Raw genomic sequence first — 26,621 nt, forward strand, 5'->3', positions numbered from 1 at the left:
TAACGGCTATATACAGCTGTGCTCGACAGCAGAACAGTAACTTCCTGCACCATTCCCAGCAAAAACAGAGTCAGGCTGAGCGCTGCTCATCTATTCATGAGAAGCTTTATATTCTATAAAAGAATACATCTCCTCTAGCTGAGGCAGAGAGGCAGGTGGATGACGCCAATCTGAGGAAGTTTTGTTTACATTTATAGAATACAAAGCTTCTCGTGAATGGGTGAACAGCACTCTTTTTTTTTTTTTTTTTTTCAGAACGGGACAGAAAGGCTACATACAGTTAATACAGCATGCCCAGCAAGCTCACCTGTTAGTGCAGTAAATTGTTCTTTTGGGCCAGCTTGACCCGAGTTAATTAAAGGAACATTAAATGTGGAGTTAAAGAGGTTGTAAAGGCAGAAGTTTTTTTTTTATCTTAATGCATTCTATTTAAGATAAAAAGCCTTCTGTGACTTGAGGTCCCTCTCTATCCATGAGTGACTCGGCCATCCAAGATTCTCCCTCCTGATTGGCTGAGACACAGCAGCAGCGCTATTGAATGTCGCTGCTGTCAGTCAGCTAGCCAATCAGAGGAGAGCGGGAGCGAGCTGGGGCTCAATGTCTGAATGGACACGGCGAGCTGTGACTTAGGTCAGGTGCCCCCATAGCAAGCTGCTTGCTGTGGGGGCACTGAACAGGAGGGAGGGGCCAGGATCAACGAAGAGGGACCTGGGAAAAGGAGGATTCGGGCTGCTCTGTGCAAAACCACTGCAACAGAGCAGGTAAGTATAGCATATTTGAAAAAATTAGACTTTACAATCACTTTAAGCTTTAGTTGTCTATATCACTCGCTCAAGTTGCCTTTACTTGGGGTGAACATGATGGGTAGGCAACACAGGAGCACAGCAAGGAGAGAGTTGCCAGCCTTTAACAGAAAGTGTCTGAACATGGGCACTTCCTTGTCAAGGTCATGAGGTATTGTTTCGGTGAAAGCTTCACATTTAAAAAGACTGAAAACAACTTTAAAATGACATCAATATATTAAAGAGTATGAGGTTTTAGTGTTAATTTAGACGTGTGGTTGGTGGGCAGAAAAAATGTGCAGTTATGTTGCATTTTTGCCACTCGTCAACAGGCCCCTTCGTAGGCTTCAATAGACAGTGGGCGGAGGCTGTTTACAAAGCAAAGTTTAGCCGACATTTAGCAACCAGCGGGCAGCAAGCCTGCTGAACACGACACACTGAAGCAAACAAGGAAATGCTGCAAAGAGTTTGTCAGCCAAAATAGGGTTAAAACAAGCAGTGTATCTGCAAAGAATTAGAGCCAATGACTGCATATGTCACTGCATCTTGTTGAAGTCTTTGAGAAGCATCCTCACTGTGCTGGAGAAAAGAAAACCCTGGTTTGGAAGGAATTTTTACCGTTGCGTGATGACTTGCCATGTAAACAAACACTGCTATGGGCGTGTAATTTTGTGACTGCATCACATAGAATTTTTCATCTTTAATTCATTTTTTGGATAGAATATACCTTTTAATATTTGAACACCAGTTTTTAAAAAAAGTGACACTGCACATCTCTATTCTGCCCAAAAGCTATTTGCACTTGTTTGGCACAGGAAGGTGTGCGCGGGCTGGAGAGGGTTCTGGCAGCTGGTGTTTACACTGCACCTGTTAGGTAGCACCTGTGTGTGAACCACTTGGAAGGGCATTGATTCCTGTTCGAATTATAGAAGCAAATGATGTTTTATCATTGCCAGCTTCAAGCCTCTTCCCCAGAGGTGTAAGTAAGACACTGGCAAACATCCTCCTCTGCTGCTCGTGCCCTTCATGAAGTAGTAATGGCAGCTCTTTCCAGGCCCAGAAGTTATAAGCTGCAGTTATGTCTTCAAGTGATTGAGTGTTATTAAGGGTGATTACTACCACATTAGGAAAGATTGATGCCTTTTAAAACCAATGTGAGAGTGTAGACACTGGCTTTTTAAAGGCTGTTTAAACAGCAGCAGTCTCCGCTGCTGTTGGCTTCTACCCAACTGTTCTTTGGATTTTTAAACATTTCCCTTTTACAGAACATTTTCCATTTAAGCTACTCACTGAGACGGATGGGAAATATTACATTAATGTAATATCATATGATGTTACTGCTAGAATAAGTAAATCAACGCAATATATCTTTACAAAATCAAAATAAAAACTCAATGGTAACATATCACAATCCTTGTGTAACACTGGGAAAAACAGCAACCACTCTGGTTTTGCTAGTTCAGATGAAACATACGGATGCTGAATCTCCATTCTTATGATGTTTCGCCAGCGTACAAACTAGCAGGAGGCAGCTGGGACAAAGTGAACACCTCTTCAGGGTACGCCTGAGACTCATGGTTCACCTTGCCTTATGGCTGCCCTGAACATGGTTTGTAAGGCTGCCAATAGCCTTAAGAAGACAGTCGTTTACACAGCATGATCCAACTTCTCTAGCACAAGCTGTCTGCTGAGCACTACAGCCCTTGCGACACGCAATAAATTTGTGATTTATTTATTTATTTTAACATGTCCAGTTGACACTTCTATCAGTAAGATTCACGGACCCAAAATTATCACCCAGTACAGCTTGTAGTGGGTATGTCTGATGGATGTGTCTGAAACCTCTTTTTGTGACTTTTAGGCCCCTTTCACACTGGGGCGGTTTTCAGGCGCCACAGCGCTAAAAACAGCACCTGTGTAGCGCCTGAGAAAACCGGGCCCTTTCACTCCAGTGTGAAAGCCAGAGGGCTTTCACGCTGGAGCGGTGCGCTAGCGGGATGGTAAAAAAAAAGTCCTGCTAGCCGCATCTTTGGAGCGGTGAAGGAGCGGTGTATTTACCGCTCCTACCCATTGAAATCAATGGGGAAGCGCGGCTATACCGCCGGCAAAGTGCCGCTGCACCGGGGGCTTTGCGGGCAGATTTAAACCCCTTTCGGCCGCTAGCGGCCACACAGCACCCCTAAAATGACAGTAAAGCGCCGCTAAAAATAGTGGCGCTTTACCGCCGACACCCGCACCACCCCAGTGTGAAAGGGGCCTTAGAACTAGACCATCCACAAGGGCCAAGTGCATGTTCAGTGGGCCCTACTACAACCAGAAGGTTAGTGAATTGATCAGAGGCATGCACTTGCCTGGGCAGGGGCCATTTCAGTGCAGAAAATGCAAATGGCCTGCCTTCTCTGTGCCTATTGCAATCTTTAAGGCTTATCCACATGGGCGCAAAGCCTTGTACAGCATGAAGAATGGTTTGCTTATATTTTGAAGCTATGTGTAGGCAGTCTAAGTGAGTGGAGATGAGATGCAGCGTCTATACAGACACAAACAATCAGGTTGGACAGGTATGCATGAACATGCACAACCCCAAATGCGCAATTTCTGCAGGAGGGGCCATGCACCTGTTTCCACATACCTATCAAACTCGTCTGTGCCAGGGTGTCCATACAGCAACCATGACTCCATTCACTTAGCTAGGCTGCCTGCACACAGCTCCACCTTGCTCCAAAAAGATAAAAAAAATGACTCTTCATCATCTCTTCTGTGCCTGTGCAAAATCACTCCTCAACAAAGTAAAATAGTGGGGAAGAGAGAATGGGCATTTTTGTCCCCTGGAGAAGTGAATCTCCTCAGCGGGGATGCAGACAACAGTAAAAACCTGGCATGGTTCAAAATCCTTCCCCATGTAAAAAAGAATGTTGGTTATGGATGCACTTTAAGAGTTAAAGTGAATTTGTGAGGCCCAAAATGTAGGTCTTCACAAGATCGCCAGCAATGACGGCTCCAACGCTAGTATCTTGTCAGGTTCACTTTGAAATTTAGTTTTATTTTTTGGTACAAAGTAAAAACTGCTTGCCTGCAAATTCCAATTTAAACATCAATTCCCATTATTTATTTCACTCTGCCGGTTTTGAAGTAAAACCGTCTCTTTAGTCGGTCGGTGAGCAGCTGAATGACTAATCCACCACATTTAGATGTACCTTGTAGGATTATAAAACTCATTTTAGATTAAAGGAAATAAATAGAAAGCCTGTGTGTTTCCTGGTTTTCAGGATCCTCTAGAAAGCACACATCGCCCATGTATGCTCATTCATAGTGCCACCACTGGGTGACGAAGCAGCAACGATTTCAATTTAATCCTCCTGTTGTATTAGACATCACATTGAAAGCGCTGAGGATGAACATTTCTGTCCTGTATCTCTGTGTTCCTCCAGAGAGCTGCACAGTGCCAGATAATAAGGGTATATTTGACTAGTCTCCTAGCAACGCTCGGGGGGTGATTCCAGCGTTCGGGCGATCGGTTATGAGCAGAGCCTTTAATATCCCGTCTCGTATTCAGCGCAAGAGTAATTACCATGAGTTCATTAACACAGCATGGCTCGGATGAGGCAGGGATGTATGCAGGAATGGAGTATGGAAGTGGTGGCGGGAGTGCACCAGAGAGGAAGCTGTTGGATCCATATAGACTTGAAAGAGGCCCTTTTATCGGCATCCCTTGCTTTTATCTCCTGATAACTGGTGATCGCTTTACGTAAATAAACCGTGGAGGATTGATAGAATGACGCTTTCATTTCACACTTCAGGTCCTCGCTGTATCTTGATTCCCCAGTCCCAGAATATTTGCTTCTTTGGTATCGCAGGAATCACTGAGTTTGTAATTATTACTATAAAGTAAAAAGAATACTTTGAAAATCGCCCATTGTGCTATAGATATCTCAGTACGTGTTCTGCAGAGTATCAAACAAGCTATATCAATAACATTTCCGTCTGAAGTAAACAAAGCCTTTTCTGTAGATTCTAATGGTATAGCTGTTTAGATCTTTAAAGCACTCCCAAAGACATTAGACACAACCTGACTGCCGAATGATCGTTCTAAAAACGTTTAGGTTCACATCAGGCAAACATGCTTGTTTGTGCCTATGAAGGTAGTAAGGAGACCTGATGTCTCATGGGAAACAGTCGTGATCAGCCAATCAACTTTTCCTCATGCAGGCTCTTGCAGGTTCCTGAAGAGGCCTACAAACCTACAAATATTTTCTGACCTTACCGTAAACAGCTGGATTAGGCGAAAACCCTCTGAGCATCAAAAGAATAATCCATTTATAATTCATTTTTATTTTTTCTAAGTTTTGAAGGTTTTGAAGGCTAAAATATTGAATTTAGCATATCCTCTAAATAAGACATTAGTGGGGGCCATTCTGTTTCTTTGTACGTCCCCATGATTACATCAGCATGAATGACTCATGAAACACGGTGAGGAATACTTCTACTAATTCAAGAAACAAATCCTTTTTTCATGGTTCCGACCTGTAGGGAAGTTAGTTAACATACTTGCCGTTCCCCCCCTTCAACCTGTGTCACGTAGTGAGAGATTACCTTGCCACCCGTCTGGTGAAATCTCAGGGATTGCTGAGTAGCCCAAATCTCACAAGAAGATGATCCTGCACTGCGCTTGAGTGTCATCTCATGGGATTTGGGCTACTTGGCATTCTCCAGGAGCTTTGGCGAAGCCACCCTTGACTAGGTGCCACAGGTGGAAGAATGGGAGAGGTAAATGTGGGGAGCTTATATCGCAAAAAAATAAAAACGGAGTCGTGAATAAATGCCACCAAAATAAAGCTCTATTTGTGCGAATGAATGAATGAATGAATGAATGAAATACTTATATAGCGCACAATGCGAACTGAATCGCCTCTAGGCGCTGTGGCGAGCTTTGATCATCTGCTAAAAGAGGAAGGTCTTGAGTTTTTTCCTAAAAGCCAGGTGATTTTCTTCCAGGCGGATGTTGATTGGTAGAGCATTCCATAGCCGAGGCCCTTGGACAGCGAATCTCCGATCCCCCTTGGATTTATACCGGGCTTTGGGCACGAGGAGGAGGTTTTTGTTGGCTGATCGAAGACTGCGGTTTGGTGTGTAATGATTTATTTTCTCCATTAGGTATTGCGGAGCTTCTCTATGCACGCATTTGTGGGTGAGGCAAAGGGTCTTGAACGTGATCCGATTTTTCACGGTTAGCCAATGTAAGCTCCTCAGTGAAGGAGAAATGGATTCCCAGGGTTTTTTTCCTGTTATCAGCCTTGCCGCCGTGTTTTGGATCAGTTGTAATCGCGCAAGTTGATATTGTGGTAATCCTATGTAAAGCGAGTTTGCGTAGTCCAGTCGTGAATTAATGATTGTTCCAACTACCACTGCTTTGTCATTCTTTGGGATAAAAGGGATGAGTCTGCGAAGCATGCGCAGCAGATGGTGAGATCGACTGACTACTGCTCCTATTTGCGCATCCATTGACATTTGTGCGTCTAAAATAACCCCGAGACTCTTGGCTTTGGTCTTTGGGGAGATAGTCTGCCCAAAGACGGTTGGTGGAGACCAGGAGGTTTTGGTTGCGGGCTTATGATTTGGGTGTAAGATAAGAAGCTCTGTCTTTGATTGGTTCAGCTGGAGGGAGTTGGTGGTCATCCAGTCCTCTATTGATTTGAGGCAGTTTTCAAGTTGTTGTTGGTGATCTTTTTTTCCATTGATCCGGAAATAAAGTTGCGTGTCGTCAGCGTAAGAGTGGAAGCAGAGATCTGAGCATCTGATGATTTGAAGGAGAACAAAATGATAAAAATTTCATTTGGGTACAGTGTAGCATGACCGCGCAATTGTCATTGAAAGTCCGAGAGCGATGAAAGCTGAAAATTAGGCTGGGAAGGAAGGGGGCGAAAGTGCCCTGTATTGAAGTGGTTAATGAGAGTAATGTGGCAGGTAGGAGGCATGAGGGCTCTTAATTATTATTATTTTTTTTAATTATGTTATCTTTACATTATCTAACCTTTTTAGATGCTATTAGAGCTGAGCAGAGTTCTTCCTTAAGCCTCAAATTTGCCATTGATGGCAGTAAAGTACGTTACGCTATGTGTTCAGTGACTATTGGCAGAAAATGAAAGTGATCAAAGTGAGTTGGTCAAGGCTGAAACTGTCATATCTTTGAATAAGAAAGCTGAGTTTACATTAAAAAGAAGAAAAAAGTCTTGCGTATACTATTTAACCTATTGTGGTCTTCTCACACAAAGTGACAACAGCAAAGTTCTATTTCCTCCCTTGTAATTTCCATGTGAATGTGAGTGCCGATCTGACATCCGTGTAATAATACACTGCTTCCCATGAGCGGGCTGCTTTATACAGTGACCCATAGACTCTAGATGGCTTTCTCCTGTCTTGTTGACAGGTCTCTCTTCTGCTAAAAGTTTCTTAATGCAGCTCAGATGGGAAAGTTTAAACGGAGTCAGGGAATAACAATAACAGACTGGCGGATTATATAAAGAGCAGCTGTGACAGGTCTGAGCACGCTCATCTTGTGTTCCTGAGTGCTTGAATGCACCTGTTTATTTATAATTAAAGGTTGTATGGGGCCCCTAGCCACTGAAGAGAGATTTGATTGGTCACTACAGCCGCTCATTCATTCACTGATTTCACAGCTCCAACCCACAAGAGTTCCATCCTTTTCATTTCCACATACAATTTACCGTGTTAGCTCAGTACAATTCAGTCTAGTTGGGTAGGTAGATGAATTAATGAATCAACCACTAATTGTATTAATTGGTACCTATTTGTATGGAGATAAATGGGTTCCCTTTTTCAAATTGTAGTGTTAGCTTTTTATCAAGTCGCCTTTTTTTGAGATAACAAAAGACTCATTATTGAATGTGTTGTTTGTGGATCAGTAGGTAGACGTCTCCGTATGGATTTTTCTTTTTTTTAATTCAGTTTTTTTGGCTGATAACTACATAATTTGACTGTGCCAAGAGAATTTTTACATGAAGAATTAACGTTCCAAATGAAGCATTGCTTCTTTTTCTAGCGGTAGGGTTGTATTTAGATATCATGCTTCCCTAGGTGCATTTAAATAACCGTATCACAAGCACTGCCCCTTGTACTATTCCATTATTTTGGTGAGAAACTACCACTGGAGTGAGCTACTAGAGCATGCAATATGTGGTATATATAACTATATAACTGTAGTGCCAACAAATAACAAAAATAAATGTTGACCAGAATAACACATGATTTAAATCATAAAAATCCCAAATCATATGACTGTGAAAATCTAGTTCTTTCAAAACACCAGTGTGCTCCAAATGACCCAGGGGCAGACTGACCATTCAGCAACTCCTGCACTGCCCGAGGGCCTGGGGCCACTAGGGGGCCCCATCAGGGTTGCCAGCCTCAGTAAAACCAGGGACAGTATGTAAAAATCTGTGTTTTTTTTTTACATCTGCCATCTGAAATGTCCCTTACCGACATCCTTTTGGTCTAAAAATCCAGAGAATATATCTGCCCCACCTCTCCAGTACCTTCTTAGCCAATAGAAACATATCTGTGTATACTGTGTGTACATGTATGTGTAACCTGTGTGGTTTTATACTGTGTGTGTTTGTGTATACTGTGTGGCCCCATAATCTCTGATTGCCTGGGGGCCCGATAATCTCCTAGTGCCCGGGGGCCCCATGAGTTGTCAGTCCGCCCCTGAAATGACCCAGTACAGTTCTTCCAATGAAAACCTGTCACCAGTGAGTATCACACCCACCAGATACAATACCTCGCACATAGAGGTATACCACGCACTAAGGAATCAATGTATGCTATGAGTGATTTCCCCTCACACTACTAGCAAGTGCCTAGTAAATCAGTGGAGACTTGTGTCAGAACGATCTGCTGGCAGCCACACACCAAGCCCTGTGGATCGTGGCTCTGATACCTCTGTGCCCACATCAAAGCAAGACACCCCTGGTTACGCACATATCCTAAGGAACAGGAGAAAGATCTCATAGTGTAGCAGTTAAAGGTTTACAGATTGGACGAAATGCGTTGGAAAGAGTTGTGTGCTCTGACATTGTAGGGTTCTGTCTACCGCTTATATATCTATATATATATAGATATAGATATAGATATATATATATATATATATATATATATATATATATATATATATATATATATATATATTATTATTATTTTTTTATATATATATATATATATATATATATATATATATTGCATTCTGGTTTACTTTTATTTATATTGTTTGTTGGCACTGAGTTATACGCCTATATGTTTTTCTGGGATTTGCATGTATCCATTCAGGCTGTTAGCTGCCTTATATAATTCATACCAGTGTAGACTTTGTTTGTTTTGTATTTACTGTATGTGCTAAATGCAGAGCTCTTTTTCACCAGAGAGAAGATGGAGAGATGGTTTCCTAAAATATAAGAAGCTCTCTGACTCCTATCACCATCCCCTATCCTCTACAGTTACCTACAATACTATATTTAGCTAGACATATGTGTCCATAAGAAAAAAACAAAATGTAAATGTTAAGCATTTCATTGTGTATTGCAGAATGTGGTTCAGGTATGGCTGGGTCTGGTTCTGGAGAAGACAGCGAGTGTGAACAAGATCGTTGTAAACGCTATGGAGGCTCATGGGATGAGGACGTGGAGGATGATCGTTGTGTCTGCGATTTCACCTGCCATGCTGTTTTGCGGAACCCGGTAATTCTGATATAAACTAGCCCTTAACATATGGATTTTCAGTTAGACAGAGGCAGTCAACCAGCAAGCAGGCAGCGATTGGCTTTCTTAATAGAAAGCCAAGCATGATCTGAAAACTTAGTCTTATAGAAGCACTGAAGAAAGTCTGATAGAAGCACTTTGCAAATACATTTCTTTTTAATTAAACAAAGATTTTGTGGTGAAATATTTGTAAAATATAAGTGTTTTTTTTTTTTTTAAAGTGAACTCCAGGCAAACAGCAAATACCCATATGAAATACAAATAAAATAACTGTTTTGACTGCCAAAGAATTTGTGTTTCTGTCCCTTCAGTTCTTAGATTTACACTTCCCTGCCACAAAGCACAGCCCTGCTTGGCAGAGGATGAGACCTGATTTGGGCATTAAAGTTACACTTATGCCACGTACACACAATCGGAATTCTCGTCGGAAGAAGCTCTGATGGTTTTCCCGACGGAATTCCGACGGAATTTCGCTCAAGCTGTCTTGCCTACACACGGTCACACCAAATTCCAATAGTTTAGAACGCGGTGATGTACAACACGTATGCCGGAACTAGAAAAAGGAAGTTCAATAGCCAGTAGCCAATAGCTTCTGTCTCGTAGTCGAATCTGAGCATGCGTGATTTTTCGGCATGTCGTAATTGCATACACAGGATCGGAATTACCGATAGGAAGTTTTTCCATCTGGGAAATTGAGAACATGCGATCAATTTTTGGCTGACGGAAATTCGGACAGCTAAATTCCGATGGAGCATACACACGGTCGCATTTTCCGATTGAAAAGCTCTCATCGGTCTTTTTCTGGCTGGAATTCCGACCGGGTGTATGCGGCATTACAGGTCTTTTCCCACCCCCACCTTGGTACTGGGCAGTGAAAAGAGAAGCAGCAGATTGATGAGTATCTGTCACTTTTTCTTTTCTCTTACCAGCTTGCCATTTGCACTGTAGCACACCTGATTGGCTCCTATTGCTGCTTCCTCTTCATCCAATGTGTGCTTTGCTGTATAGAGGCTGATAGTCAAATTCAACAACTTACAATGCTCGCATTTAAAATAAATACATTTTACTATGTAATGCATAGAGCTTTAACCTTGTAAACTTTACAAAATTAGGCATTATAATTTCCCTTTAATGCTATTAAAGTGAAGAAACGTTATGGCTGCTAAATATCTCGACTTTGCTCATCTATTGTTTCCTGTGACAGGTGTGCGGTTCTGATGGTGCTACTTATTCCAATGATTGTGAACTCAAGAAAACTCGCTGTGAGAGACACCAGGACCTGTTTGTGGCAGCACAAGGTCCCTGCCGAGGTGAGAGACAGGATTATTATAATTTTACAGTTTCCTCTAATCCTTTTCCTACTGGGACGTGTTTTATTCCCTTATGATTTCCTCTGATCTGCGATAAGATCTCTGACCATTTACAAGACTTGCTAATTCCTGAGCAGGGTCTCTTGGCATGGAACTCACTGCAGGATTTGGATTATTGTCATACAGCTGACAAATTGCGGTAAGCATTTGAGAAGCTTATGTGACCGAAACAGCTTTAAATATAAGATTGTAATATTTAAATTCACAAGAAGAATATCTCAGGATGGCCTGGTCTCCAAGTTTTCTTGGGCCATTTAACACCAACAAGGATGTGTGATTTAAATGGAGAATCAATAGCAGAATATCTTCAGGGAATGAGCTTGCAAATATTCAGGATTGTATTAATGATATTTGCAGGTTTAGATGGGGAATACAGAGTTCTCCTCGAAGGTCATACAGAATCATTGGTATTTGGCGGGTAGCAAAAAAGAAATATAATTGTTTATAGATGTGCCGGTTGTGTTCTTGTCCTGTGCCAGTAAATCCTTTAAAGCAGCTTTTAGGTTTGTCCATCCTTGTTGTTCCCTGCAATGTCAGTTTTTATTTTTAGATACTATATCTATTTTCTTTGTTTTCTCAGTCTTACTTTTTGTTTTTTTGTTTTTTGTCACCTGCTCCTCCACATCTCACCCTTTTCTCTTTAGTAATTCAAAGCCCAATTGAGATCATAGACATACCATAAATATACAGTCGGCAGGCATTATGCTAATAAGATCCAATATCATAATCTTACCTCCACTTTCCTGTTACAGCCGCTGTGCAGGGTGACTAAATGTGAATTTTATAAATAATAAATTAATAAATGTAAAAAGAAGGAAGAACAATATTGAACTGCAATAATAAATAACCCACAGTCATCAAAATATATGTGTCATTTTTCGTGTTTTGTTGCCTCACGACCTGGAATTATCATGGATTGTTTGAGGATTTGCATCATTTAATTTACAGAACATGCCCACAACTTTGAAGATTTTTTTTAATTGAGAAACAAACAACAAATAGGACAAAATAACAGAAAAAGTCAATGTGCATAACTATTCACCCCCCTAAATTCAATACTTCGTAGAGCCACCTTTTGCTATCAAAGCTCCAAGTCGCTTTGGATAAGTCTCTATGAGCTTGCCACATATTACCACTGAGATTTTTGCACATTCCTCCTTGCAAAACTGCTCCAGCTCCTTCAGGTTGGGTGGTTTGCGCTTGTGAACAGCAATCTTTAAGTCTGACCACAAATTTTCTATTGGATTGAGATCTGGGCTTTGACTAGGCCATTCCAACACATTTACATGTTTCCCCTTAAATCACGCACAGAGTGCTAAATATTTTTCTCAAGAATATCCCTGTATTAAGCACCATCCATCTTCCCCTCAACTCTGACCAGTTTGCCAGTCCTGACTGCTGAAAAACATCCCCACAGCATGATGGTGTTCTTTGGGTAATGTGTTGTGTTGGGTTTACACCAGACATAGCATTTTCTTTGATGGCCAAAAAGTTAAATTTTAGTCTCATCAGAGCAGAGCACCTTCCTCCATACATTTTGTGAGTCTTCCACATGCCTTTTCACGAACTCAAAATGTGCATTTTTATTTTTTTGCTGAAAGTAATGGCTTTCTTCTGGCCACTCTGCCATAAAGCCCAACTCTATGGACCGTACGGGTTATTGTCATCCTATGTACAGATACTCCAGTCTCTGCTGTGGAACTCTGCAGTTCCTCCAGGGTTAACTTAGGTCTCTGTGCTGCCTCTCTGATTTATGCCCTCCTTGCCTGGTCTGTGATTTTTGGGGTGCGGCTGTCTCTTGGCAGGTTTGCTGTTGTGCCATGTTCTTTCCATTTGGTTATGATAGATTTCATGGCGCTCCTAGAGATCATCAAAGATTTGGATATTTTTTTATAACCTAACCCTGACTTGTGCTTCTCAACAACATTGTCCTTTACTTGTTTGGAGATTTCCTTGGTCTTCATGGCAGAGTTTGGTTAGTGGTGCCTCTTGCTTAGGTGTTGCAGCCTCTGGGGCCTTTCAAAAAGGCATGTATATGTAATGGCAGATAATGTGGCAGTTAGATTGCACACAAGTGGACATCATTTCACTAATTATGTGACTTTTGAAGGTAATTGGTTGCACCAGAGCTTTTTATGGGCTTTACAACAAAGAGGGTAAATACATATGCACATGCCAATTTTCAGGTTTTTTTTATGTATATATTTTTCTAACTTTACTTCACCAACTTAGACTATTGTGTTCTGATTCATCACATATAATTCGGATAAAAAAAACCCATTTAACTAAAGGCTGAAATGTAACAAAATAGGTAAAAACCCTTTGAGGTGAATACTTTTGCAAGGCACTGTAACCAAATGTCATTTAGAAAGTTGCGTGATACATAAGTCCACTAAGATAAATAGTGATTAAAATAAACCATAGTCCTATGCAAATATGTGTAAACTTCCTTTACCAAAGATCCAAAGATTTACACCAATACTTGCACCTTACCTTCCACCAAAAGTGATACCGAGCACTCACCGCATCAACATGCTGCTAAAGAATGAAGCAGCAATACAAGCTCAATCTGAGATCCCTGGATCCATTCACTCAATAGGTCCAGTAATATTAAGATCCTCTTCTCTCACGGGGGGGGGGGCAGTATAAGCACTAACAAAAACAGCTAAAAGATAATAAAACCATATAGTGTAATATCTATGTTAAACTTTGTTGTGCAAAGCCAGTACTTAAAAACATCCAAAAAATAAAAGACGTCATCCAAAGCCGCATGTAAACACTTACCTCAGTGCCTAGGGGGATAATTTTTTTCTGCGATAAATCTCAAATTAGTGTTTTTACTGCCCCCCCTTTTAAAGAATTTCCTAACTGCATATCATAACATTTGGGAAAGGCTGGGAGGTGGGTAAAGATGATCAGGACCAAAAAAAAATTTTTTTTTTTTGTTAAATTGGTTAAGAATTACCAGTGTGGGGCTTTTAAATATGTAGCACAGACACAGTCAGGAGGCAGGACAGAGTCAGAATCAAAGTGTTAAGGGTGCTGTCAAGCTTAGAACACCATTCTGGTTAATTTAAAGTACGCGACAAGTAGAGGCGCAAAAGGTTCAGAAAATAATATACTCCAGAGGGCTGTCTGTATAAAGTTATATTGGACGATAATATGAATGAGAACTTTTAGTTCTCAAGTCCCGTGAAAGTGTCTTTCGTTCTTTGAGTGGGACTTTGGAATGCAGGGCTGCCACCACAGGGAGCTGAAACCAGGCTCCTAGACTGTTGCAGGAAAAGAGAAGAAGGGGGCGCCTCTGGGTGTAGATTTTTAAAAGGCAATTTATTCACAGGTAAAACAAACAGATGATGCACTTACATTTTCCAAGGCATAAAAAGGCATGTAGAATACAAGGGGGGCGTTTTTTTTCATCTGATTCGTCCGTCACATAGGATCCGGTCTGCGGGTGTCATGTTGTCCTCTCCTGGCGTTACCACGAGTTTGTTGTTAAAAAATGCCGGCTTGGTGGACGCAGAGGATGTGTTTCCAAAGCGAGGCTTGGTTAGCGGATTGGCCTGATGAAAGAGCGCGGTCGTCTCTCCACCTTGACCCGAACGCTCAGGAAACGCGTCGCCCACCGTGACGTCACAACCCCGCGACCCGCGTGTCACCGCTAACCAAGCCTCGCTTTGGAAACACATCCTCTGCATCCACCAAGCCGGCATTTTTTAACAACAAACTCGTGGTAACGCCAGGAGAGGACAACATGACACCCGCGGACCGGATCCTATGTGACGGACGAATCAGATGAAAAAAAACGCCCCCCTTGTATTCTACATGCCTTTTTATGCCTTGGAAAATGTGAGTGCATCATCTGTTTGTTTTATCTGTGAATAAATTGCCTTTTAAAAATCTACACCCAGAGGCGCCCCCTTCTTCTTCTCTTTTCCTGGTTAATTTAAAGGAAAGTATGGGTGTTTACTGTGAGTCCATATTTGGGGTTATAATTCCTGTGTTTACTGTAATGTCATTTTTTCTATGATTTTTACATTTTATATGTTCATTTATTTTAGTTGTTAAATGTACAGTAAAATGTTGACAAGATATCCACATAACACATGTATGGTTTTCAGTCCACTGACTTCATAGACTTGCATTGTGAGAAGAAACAGTAACGTACAACTATTGTATTGCAGAGCCTTCAGATGCAATAGATGGCTGTCTTCAAGTACATATAGAGTTACAAATTGTACATAAAAATAAGATTTTTAAACACCAACGCAAACTGCATTTTCCTAGATACAGGAAGATGAAAAATTGCTGAAAAAGAAACAATAGTGTTTGTCATGTGTGTTGTGCATCAATCCCATGGACGAGCCACACAAGAAACAGTAGCAGATCCTGGCACTATAGAGAAAGCACATGTAACATGTAAAGCACATGTAACCGCTGTTTATTGTTTTTAGGCAGACATCTACCTGTCCGTGCCCAGCTAAAGACAACTCAGCCATTTTACCAGAACACCCCTAATTTTGCCCTTTGGCAATTATCTTATTAAATCAAGTTGCTTTAGCATAATGTCTGCTTTATACACATTAGATACATACAGTTTGAATGAGATTGGCTCATTAAAATTTATGATGTGTTCTCAGTCAATTGGTAACTGTGTGCCAATAATTTGCTAGGTCAAAATTATCAGCCAGCTATAACCTCTGGCGCCAGCCGAGCTGTTCGTATTAATGGAAACACATTACTACAGAACAAGAATTAATTTCATACAAGTCAAATCTTAACTTTTTTTTTTTTTAAACTAAAAACCTTCAAGATTTTTTTTATATATATACATTTTGTCTTGTACAGTATGCTAAATATGCAAGTTAGAACTCATAATTTAAGAATTTAGTAGCATTATAAAGGCGGGTCAGTTTAGATAATAATTAAGTGAGCGCCTTGAGGATGGAATTTAACCAGTAACCATCCTGTAGGAATTATCTCACTTGTCTTTTTCATTATGAAGAGGCTCACAAAGTTAATGATCTCTTGTGAGTTAGGGAGCTGACTGACTTATAAGTATAATTCCTGAGAGTGAAAAATGTATTTTTAATTTAGGACCATCGTATGATGATAGAGCCCATATGATTCCCAGATCTTCCCTTTTTTATTTGAGGCTACTACGTTGATACAGGTGCTAGAGATTAGGTATCCCTTTTTCTTTGGTGTCACCCAAGGGGCAGCTGATACCATTGACAAGAGAGATATCATTGATACCCAAGGAAGCATGGCATATAGAGGAGTCGCAATATGATAAAAATAAAAATTATTTCCTGGGGCATCGCCTGAAACAACCTTTACCCCTTTGTTTCTGCCTGGAGTTAAAGCTTAGGGGCCTTAATTGACAGCATTATGCTCTTGTCAAGTTGGTTTTGCATTCCCTTACAGGTTTATAGAAATGAAAAACCCACTTAAAGCAGAGCTCCACCCTAAAGTGGAACTTCCGCTCATTGGAATCCTCCCCCCCTCCGGTGCCACAATTGGCACCTTTTAGGGGGGTGCAGATACCTGTATAGTACAGGTATTTGCACCCACTTCCGGCATAGATATCCGCAGAATCTGCAGGTATATACTCCACTTCCTGCGGGTCCCCCGCTGTCTGCTGGGAAACACACGAATCCCAGAGACAGCGGGGACCATCCTTATTGCGCGGCTCGCGCATGCGCAGTAGGGAACCGGGAAGTGAAGCCACAAGGCTTCACTTCCTGATTCCCATACCCAAGTTGGTAGCGACAGCACCCGAGAGCCGATCGAGAGATCGGCTTCGGGTGCCGACATCGCGGGTGTGCTGGGCGGGTAAGTGTCCTTATTTTAAGTCAGCAGCTGCAGTATTTGTAGCTGCTGACTTTTAAAAACAAAAAACGGCGGAACTCCTGCTTTAAACCAAGTCAAATGTTGTTCAGAAGGAGGGCAATAGCACGTCAAATGCAACCTTTTCAGTGAATTTTGAATGATCTCAAAAGCATCTCAAACTCAAGCACAAAGCCCATCATCACTTACCCTAAAGCAGTTGGCTCCTTTTAATTCTTCAACAAATGCCACCCAGCAATTCCTGTTGGGGAGACCAGACACAATAGTCGCCAGTTGTGCGCTGGGTGATGGTTCTCCTCAATTTCCCCCATCTAGCTCTGCAGGGAGCACCAGTATCATGTAGCATGCCCTGTAGAGTCCTACCTATGCTGCTAGAAGCTGAGGATCGGGGCACTAGGCTATCGCATCACCCTGACTTCACAGAAGGATTTCTATGAAAAGTAACGGGGAGATATTTACCAGAGATGGTCTTTAAACTTTATGTACATGAACACAAGGTGGTTGGCCAACTCTGGCAAGCTCCAGCAAAGCACAATCTTTTACAATAACATGTGGCCTAGAGCTTCCTAAAATTTAAGAAAAATGCCTAGTACAGTATATTAATACAGAATTATTGCCAGGAAGTGTGTTAGATATAAAACAGAAATGAAACTCCATCAATAAATATATACAAGGTTCTCCAGCAAGGATTCTACCCTAGAGCTATATCATTTAGCTGCATATACTCGCTGTCACAATCTCTCACAGAAACCAGCTAGAAAGCATAATGTTATGGAGCCACCATCAATCTTCAGGAGCTCTGTGCTTCAATAAATATCCATAGGCTTGGGTATAAATTCCCTATGAGACACCTGCCAATAGTATGTGAGCTGCTCTAAACACGTCTGTTGTCATATGATGTCAGCATTGCTTACTATGAATGTGACATTCCAGGTGTTTCATAGCTCAGTCTGAGACCTGCTAAATCAATCTCAAACATGCACTACATTTCTTTCATTTGAAGTATATCCAAGCCCAATCACTAAAATCTCTTATTAAAAGGAAAGTATAGGATACAAAAAAGGAACATACATACATATGTACCTACTCACCAATGTAGATGCAGCATTGATCCAATGCTGCTGCTGTCCCCTGCCGACTCTACACCGAGAACTGAGTGATTATAGACCACTGATCAATCTAGGGTTCACTTTGAGTACAGAGTGGAGACTGTAAGTTCTGCCCCTCCAGTGCTTACTGAAGCTTCGTGCTGTGCAGGATTTCAGCTGCCCGCTGAGAGGCTAAGCCAGCTGCTGGTCAGGCATGTGGGTAGATCTCGACATTATTGTCAGCTGTTGGCTGAATCTGGGTCATAGGAATGCAGAACTAAGGGCACTCCTGTGACCCACTTTTGGTCATACTTTTTTAACATTTTTAATGTAATTTCAAAATTCATCATTAGTATTTTTATTTTTTTAGTGTTAATTGATATCTCTTTGTAATCCTACCATCAATGTCCTTGTTCAGGCAATCGCATGTAGAAGGTGACAACGTGGCTTTGTTTCTGTTATGCTCCTGTATTGTCATTTATCACTTGCTCCCTGGTGGAGACTACAAGCAGCTATGCTGATGCTCATTGCACTGGCATGTTCCTCTGTTGTCACCACCAGGAACCTAGCCCAGCCATTGTTGGAGTGCATATATGTAGGCATAAAGTGACTTGCAGGGAGGCTGTAGGAGCTCACCAACATTATTGCTTGCACAGAAAATCCTTACAGAAGGAAAGCCCCAGGAATGATTTAATGCATATGTTGCTGCTCCTTTATTCTCTAATCAAGAGCAGTGGTTTTGTTTGAGCTGCCTGGATTGTTTATATGCAGTGTATTCTGCAGACCGAGCACCGGGAATGCAGAACATGCCTATTTTTCTAGAAGAGCTTGTGTTGGCCACAACACAAGTTTCCTTGGCAGAAATATATATATATACTTTTTTTTTAGAAGACATACTTATACTCTTTTATTTATAATAAATTCCCATGCTCTTTTTTGCACCCAAGCTGTTTTTTAGACTTCGGCATCAGAGATCATCTGCAGTGGTTACCGAAATGCAAAAGGAAAGGTGCAGCAATGTACTATTGTTAAAGGACAACTATTGTGAAAAATATTGCAGTTTTTTTTTTTTTTATTATATGCAGTTAATATAAATTATTTAATGTAGACCAAGCTGTCTAGTAGAAAATGGCAATGCCAGGTTGGGACAAACTATTAGGCCTCATGCACACTGGATGTTAAAATAACGTTATAAAAACATCAGTAGCTTTGCAGTGGGTTTTTCAACTTTTTTCAGAATTTTTTGCAATAGCGTTTTTTAGCGTTTTTCCGCATTGACTTTTTTTATTTTATTTTTTTAATGGATAAAACATGCTGGTGAGTGAAGTTTTTGAGCATTTATCGATGTTTATCAGCGTTTAAGTGTTTTTACAGCTGAAAAACGTCTCTCAGAACCCACTAGTTTTTTTTTGTTTTTTTTACTGCTCAAAAGGATAACATGATGAAGAGTTTAATGACTGTAGAAAAAAATATCTACTGCCAAAAACAGCTGCTGTAAAAACTCCAAAAACGTCCAGTGTGCATGAGGCCTAAAACGGCAACATATGCCGATCGCTGTATTTTTTTTTGCATTTATAAAAAGCATAATTATGATTGCTGTACTGTATGGGGGGGGGGGGGGGGGGGCAATGTTGATATCCCATACAAACATACAAATAAGTAGACCCCGAAAAAATAATTGTACATTTATTAAGAATATCCAAAAATGAACATGTTTCAGGGATTCGAATAAGGGTAGTAAAATAGGTGAATATTAACACCAAGCCGAAATGTCAGGTGAAATAATTAAGCCTAAATAAACTTCAGGAATAAACTTGCATAATAATGTCTGCACAGTTCTAATAAATTAAGACTAAAATGTTGTATGAGCCCAGTTGTGACAGGTTCTCTTTAAAATATTTGTCATGCAATGCGTGTGCCATCCAACCTGTTTTTCTATGTGGTAGAGGCATCCAAATGACTGAGCCTTCAGTATCGTACGCTCTCAGATGTTGCCGTTCTCATAACTTTGATGTGATGCAGCACAAAGAAAAGGCTTGGCAAACATCTTCAATTCTTAAGTCTCAGTTATGGGGGAAGGGCTTGGCGGGTGTGTATGTTTGCCAAGTGCCTCATTTTATGTTTATAAAACCTGTGGCATCTACAGCATTGCTTGCTGCATTGATAACAGAGTGGAGAATAAAGGTGGCACCTCTTAAAAGTATTGGCAGAGAAAGTGGATTTGTGATCCAAAGCCTCCAACCAAATGTCATTTTTCAGGCTAATATAACCTGCAGAGTTATTGTCCTCCATTTTCATACTACAGGATATCTGCATAGGGAAAAAGAACAAATCTGGCTGTAATGATGTTTAACGATCATATGTGGGTGATCTGTACTGTATAACACCTTTTTTTCTTTACAGATTTAGCATCCTACAAAGCCTTTGTGCATATGTAATTAAAGCGGTTGTAAACCCGCTGTTTAGTTTTTTGTTTTTTTTCCCACCTGCAAAGGAAAAGGCATAATGAGCTAGTATGCACCGCATACTACCTCATTATGAAATACTTACCTTAGAACGAGGCCCCGACATCTGGCCCAATCCATGCCAAGGGAGCTGACATGTTCCCTCTGCGTTTCTTCCAGGTATTGCGGCTCCGACGCTGTGAGTGGCCGGAGCCGCGATATCGTCACTCCCGTGCATGCGCGCGGGAGATTTCTTCCCGGCAGGGTCCGGCGTCTGCCGGACTTTCAGCCGAGAGTCCCCTTGGTGCGTGCACCACTGCAGTCAGCGGCGCATTGCGAGGGAGATATTTTCTTTACCTAGAGGTAAGCCTCCAGCCGGGAACACCCTGTGCGCATGCGCCGCTGCAGTCAGCGGCGCATTGCGAGGGGAATATCTCCTAAACCGTACAGGTTTAGGAGATTTTTTTTTTTTTACCTACAGGTAAGCCTTATTATAGGCTTTCCTGTAGGTAAAAGTCCCCAAAATTACTTTACAACCACTTTAAGAAAAATAGCATCTCCAGGAAGACATATCTCCAGAATGCATGTCATTCATTTATAGTAGTCAATATTCTGTTTTATTGTTGACTTTTTTTTCCAGAAGGGTTTATATAACAGCGTGCAAAGTCTCATTATATATACAGTACATACAAGCTATTATAATATGTGCAAATTTTAAAAACACAACAGCTAGGTTTGTTTTATCATATCCTGTGGAATGAATTGTTACCACACACGCCCCTCTGAATAAGATAAAGATGCCACATTGGAACATTTTTTGGCATATTTTATTTTGAACTAAATAATGCATCTATTTACTCATAAGGAACCAGTGACACGGCTATTAGCAATTAGGTGAATGTGACTGGAAAAATTAACATCTTATGAAAAGTAGTCCACAAAATGGCTAAATGGACAAGAAGTATTCTGTGTGTAAGGGCTTGTTCACGCTGTGCAGGCTGCAGAAGAACTTGCAGTGCAGTATGTTTGCACAACCAGTGCAACGCCCATGACTGGACATCCAGGAGAAGCCATAGCTACCTAAGCTGAGCTAAGATTAGTTCTCTTTAATGCTGGAGGATCAGTAGAATGTGGTGAACAACGGCAATATATTAACTAACTTAATAACTTATTAATAACTTTACCATAATAGATTTCTTCCAAACCTTTGCCAATTCCTAGTGAAGATGGGAAAAATGCAGAAGCAGACATTACCTTCCAGGAAAATCATATTTTTTCGTTTCAAATATTTTATTGAAAAGTCAAGTAAGATACATAGAAATAAGCAGAACAGTTTACATTAGTATCTGTAACGGATTATAGTTAAATGAGCTGTTACTAAAATTCGCAAATGCAAATAATCCAAAGAGTGCTAAAGCACGTTCGCGTGTCCTTCGTGCAAGAAAGCTAACAAAAAGCATCCAGGAAGAAGGTCAAGGGAAAATATAAATAAAAGAAACTAATAATTACCATAAGAGAAAAAACATGTAACGAACAGTGCTGTAGTGACAGCTATTACTACAGATGATATCATAGCATAAAGTTCCGCTAGGTGAATATTGTCTATGTAGTAGGGAGAGAGAGAGAGAAGGGAGAAGAAGACAGGGTGAGAGGAAAGAATAAGAACAAGAAAAGAGGTTCAAGGTGGAGAAGGAAGCAAAGAAAAAAAAAAAAAAAAAGAAAGAGATATGGTCGGAAGGCCTGAGGGAGCCCCAACTCTCAGGGTACTAAAATACAAGGGCTAAGGGGCCAAGAGACGTGGGTCAAAATCTTTTGGTAGAAAATGGTCTACCCATGGCTGCCATATTTTGTTAAATAATGGGATCTTATCTAGCACAACTGCTTCTATTTTAGCGTGTATCATCGCTTGTGTGATTCTATGTTTAGTTTCAGTTATATTCAGGGATGGTGTCCTCCAGGCTCTCGCGATCGTTTGTTTAGCTGCAGTTATCACTTGAAGGAAAAGTCGATTTTGGGCTTTATTGAGATCTTGGGGCAAACAGTTTAACAATGCTGAAGCTGGGTCTGGGATTACAGGGAATTGTAACAATGTAGTTAGCAGGTGGAAGGGAAAATTATATTTTTAAGTAATCAGCAGACCCAAAAGATATGAGCAGCTGTATTTATATGTGAAATTCAATGTTTCCATTAAAAGCCATGATTGGACTCTCCCTTTTCACCTTACCATTGGTTTACAAATGTGATGGGGAGATTTGCTGACCAATAAAGAGGCTCAGGATGTGGGCTGCCTGAGACTCTTGAGATTTGGATAGAAATTCAAGAGGAAGTAAACCCTGATGGGTTTACTTCCTCTTTCATTCCCTGCAAAGGTAAAGCATAATGGACTACTATGCATCGCATAGTAGTCCATTATGTGTCACTTACCTGACACAGGAGCCAGCGAAGTCACCGCTGTCCCCTGTAGTTCCGAGCATCCATCTTCTTGGTGGGTCTCGCAGCTCCGTCGCTGTCATTTGGAGAAGCCGCGATGACGTCAGCGATTACGCCACTCCCGCGCATGCGCATGGGAGCTGACACTCGTGGCATATCGCCATGTTCTGCGGCTTACCCAATGCGCCTGCGCGCCGCTGTCTACGGCACATGTCTTCAGGTAAATGTCTCCTAAACCGTATAGGTTTAGGAGATATTTCTTGGACCTACGGGTAAGCCTTAATCTAGGCTTACCTGTAGGTCAAAGTGGTTTGTAAGGGTTTACAACCACTTTCAGATGCCCATGTCTCTGGATTTGCTGATAATTTAGATATAAGGTTTTCATTGATGGCAACCTTTGCTACATCATTATAAGATTTATTTCAATTGCATAATTTTGTGACAGGTTTTTATTGAATGTTAGTTTTACTGATTTACTGTGAAAATTAGACCAACTTACGTGAGGAACATTTCACCTCTGTAATAACACAGGTTCCTGGAGGTTGTAACTGATTCTTTCCTGTTGGTTCCCCTTAAAGAATGACTTCCTTTGACAGTACATGTTTGTAATCTGTACAATGAATCCAAATCACTGTTTTACTGAAGAGTTTGCTACACATTCTCGGTTTTTAACTCCTGTAATATATTTCTTTTTTGTCTCTGGTTTCCATTTTCTGTAAAATAAAAATTCTCCTTCCTTTGTAACAGCTGAGTACCTTTTGTATCTCGAAGGGCAGTTTTGATTTAGTGAAATAGTAGCAGCTCCATCATTTTAATGTGAAAAATGTGCTTTGTGTACTAGGCTTTTACATTGTCATGTGTTATGCCAAGTATTCTGAGTTCTGTCACATCGATCTGCCACGGAGAGTGAAATGAGCCTTGAGAGAGGATTACTGCAAGGAAATGCAACTCCTGTGGTGCTTTCAACCTCAATGCCCTTATACCAATTTTTTTTTTCTTCTTTTTGACAGCTGCTTCCACCAGCTCCCCTCCCGTGGTCCCACATTGCAGTCATACGGTGTATGGATGTTGTCCCGACAATGTCACCGCTGCCCTTGGTGTGGGTCTGGCTGGATGCCCAAGTAAGACGCTCTTGTGTTCACTTTTCAAAATAGGACATGTGCTTAGAGAACCATTGTTAATGATTATTTTCCCTATCAGATATACATTACACATTATATCAGCATGTTTTACTGCAGTGACAAACAGCACATTAAATGCACCTTCGTAATGAAATTACAGAATATCTGTCATGTTGCTTCCTACACAGAACCTGGTTAATTCAATGCTAGCAATCCTAAAACATATCATTTCTACACAATATGTGCCTATAGTGAGATGTGCAAAAGCATGTATACAAACAAATGTGCTGAGGGTAGAAGAAGAAAGACTGCAGTGTTTTCTAGTGTTAAAATAAAGAAGGCACCTCCTTAGACTTCCAACCCCTGCTGATCCCTGTCACATGCTAGGGGGCATGTACTGTACATCTACTGTAATTCTGACTATGCCTCTGTTCATGTCATTTAGTGAGCCTCGTATATGCAAGCAACCTTATCCTTAGGAAACCTTAAGAAGCAAAAGGGAACCTCCGCCAACAAGGCTTTAATTCATTTTGGTACACCTTTATAAATCTGTGAAGGAGGAAGGTTATAAGTAGGGCTCTCAAACTGGCGGACCTCCAGCTGTTGTGAAACTTCAAGTCCCATCATGCCTCTTCCTGTGGGAGTCATGCTTGTAACTGTCAGCCTTGCAATGTCTGATGGGACTTGTAGTTTCGCAAAAGCTGGAGGGCCGCCTGTTTGAGACCCCTGTTATAATGTATTTTCTTCCATGTATTAAATCACCTATGGTGTTTTAAATGTGCACTAGCACCTTTTAAAGTATGGATTCATCTTTTTTGTTGTGTTTTTACTATTTTGCTAATTTAACACAGTGATATAATAAATGTTATGTATGTACAGTTGTACTCATCCTTACTTATCCATAGGTCAAGGTTAAAGTGTTGAAATTGTGCATGTTATTTCAAGGACACGCCTATGCAATCACTGAAGTGAATATCTATAGGCACTTCTGTGTAGCAAAAGGCAAATATGAAGCATTCCATTGGATATAACATACACTAAAATAAAAATAAAAAAACCTTCATCTATAACTCCTCACAGACAGGAGGCAAGGCTTGATCATTCCCCATTCTGCATTAAGGAGACAAGTCTTTACAGACCTAAGCCCTTCTACACAAAGTCCGATCGGACCGTGTTGTCGGATAATCCGACTGTATGTGGGCTCCATCGGACTGTTTTCGTCGGAATATCCGGCGGACAAAGTTTTAGAGCTGGGCTATAAAATTTTCCGACAACATGATCCGATCAGACCTTGTCCGATCATTTGTAGAGAAACACCAGTTTCGGACAAAATCCGTCGGACAAAATCGGACGGATTTTGTTGTCGGAATGTCCGACCGTGTGTACAAGGGCTAAGAGAACAAGTTTGGTAGGACATACAGTTGTGCTCATAAGTTTACATACCCTGGCAGAATTTATGATTTCTTGGCCATTTTTTGAGAGAATATGAATGATAATACAAAAACTTTTCTTTCACTCATGGTATTATCATTCATATTCTCTCAAAAAATGACCAAGAAATCATAAATTCTGCCAGGGTATGTAAACTTATGAGCACAACTGTATGTCCTACCAAACTTGTTCTCTTAGGTCTGTAAAGACTTGTCTCCTTAATGCAGAGTGGAAAATGATCAATCCTTGCCTCCTGTCTGTGAGGAGTTATAGATGAAGGTATTTATTTATTATTTTAGTGTAAGAAAATAAGGATAATGAAATACAGGTTTTAGGTGTATGTTATATCCAATGGAATGCTTCATATTTACCTTTTGTTACACAGAAGTGCCTATAGATATTCACTTCAGTGATTGCACAGGAGTGTCCTTGAAATAACATGCACAATTTCAACACTTTAACCTTGACCTATGGATAAGTCAAGACTCTGTACAGTTCTAAGGGAAAAACACATTTTTTAAAAGCCCAATCTAACCTTCAGTTCAACAGACTGTTAAATTCCTGATGCATGAAGACTAAAGGTGTTCAGAATTTTACAGTTTGTTTTATTTAGGAAGTAGCCAAAACCTGAGTATGCAAATGAAGGACCTTCTCTCTCTGCGTAGAAGCAGTGGTCTCTCTGCAGGGAATGTGACAACCATACACCCCCCCCCCCCAGTTGAGTCAGAGCTTGAATCCCTGTATTCGGCAAACCTCAAGCCTATTACACACTAATAGTTTTTGGGTTGAATAAAAACAAACTGACAGCTCCAGTCAGACCTGCTGTACTAACAGTCTGACGTTAGTAAGTGACCTCCCCCACCATTGGCTTAGAGCACTGTTTGGGAGCTGGTTGGCTGCTGATTTTCCAGCATGCTTGCCCGACAGAAGGCAGCCAAATGGCCGGCTTCTGTCGGACCAGCTAGCATACACGGCTGACTGTCGACCAGTTTTTTATTGTACCGGCAGATGTTCCCTGATATTGGGCTCATGTGTACCGGCCTTCAGGCTCCTGGCTGATTGGAAAGACTCGGGGGGGGGGGGGGGGTTGTTGGACAAGAGAAGAAAAAGGGTCCTTCTCTGCTGCATGCCGGGACAACACAGGCTTTTCTATACAGGCTGTGGCTGCTTATTAAAGAAAACAAACTGTAATTCCTTGTACACACGATCGGTCTTTCCGACAACAAAACCGTGGATTTTTGTTCGAAGGATGTTGGTTCCAACTTGTCTTGCATACACACGGTCACACAAATGTTGGCCAACAATTATGAATGTGGAAATGTGGTGATGTACAAGAT

General features: G+C 41.1%; 1 protein-coding gene across 8 annotated transcripts in view; it reads left to right on the plus strand.

Annotated features, from left to right (window-relative positions):
- Positions 1-26,621, plus strand: part of AGRN (agrin) — a 713,847-nt gene that overhangs the window by 558,165 nt on the left and 129,061 nt on the right. For all 8 annotated transcript variants that reach the window (XM_077458091.1, XM_077458095.1, XM_077458096.1 and 5 more), the window contains 3 exons: positions 9,378-9,529; positions 10,755-10,860; positions 23,743-23,853. In XM_077458091.1, coding sequence (XP_077314217.1) covers positions 9,378-9,529; positions 10,755-10,860; positions 23,743-23,853 — 369 coding nt within the window. The remainder of the gene's footprint in view (positions 1-9,377; positions 9,530-10,754; positions 10,861-23,742; positions 23,854-26,621) is intronic.

This window comes from Lithobates pipiens, unplaced genomic scaffold, assembly GCF_037356315.1.
Source record: "Lithobates pipiens isolate NorthernLeopardFrog02 unplaced genomic scaffold, aLitPip1_a1.2 Scaffold_27, whole genome shotgun sequence".
Classification (NCBI taxonomy): Eukaryota; Metazoa; Chordata; class Amphibia; order Anura; family Ranidae; genus Lithobates; species Lithobates pipiens.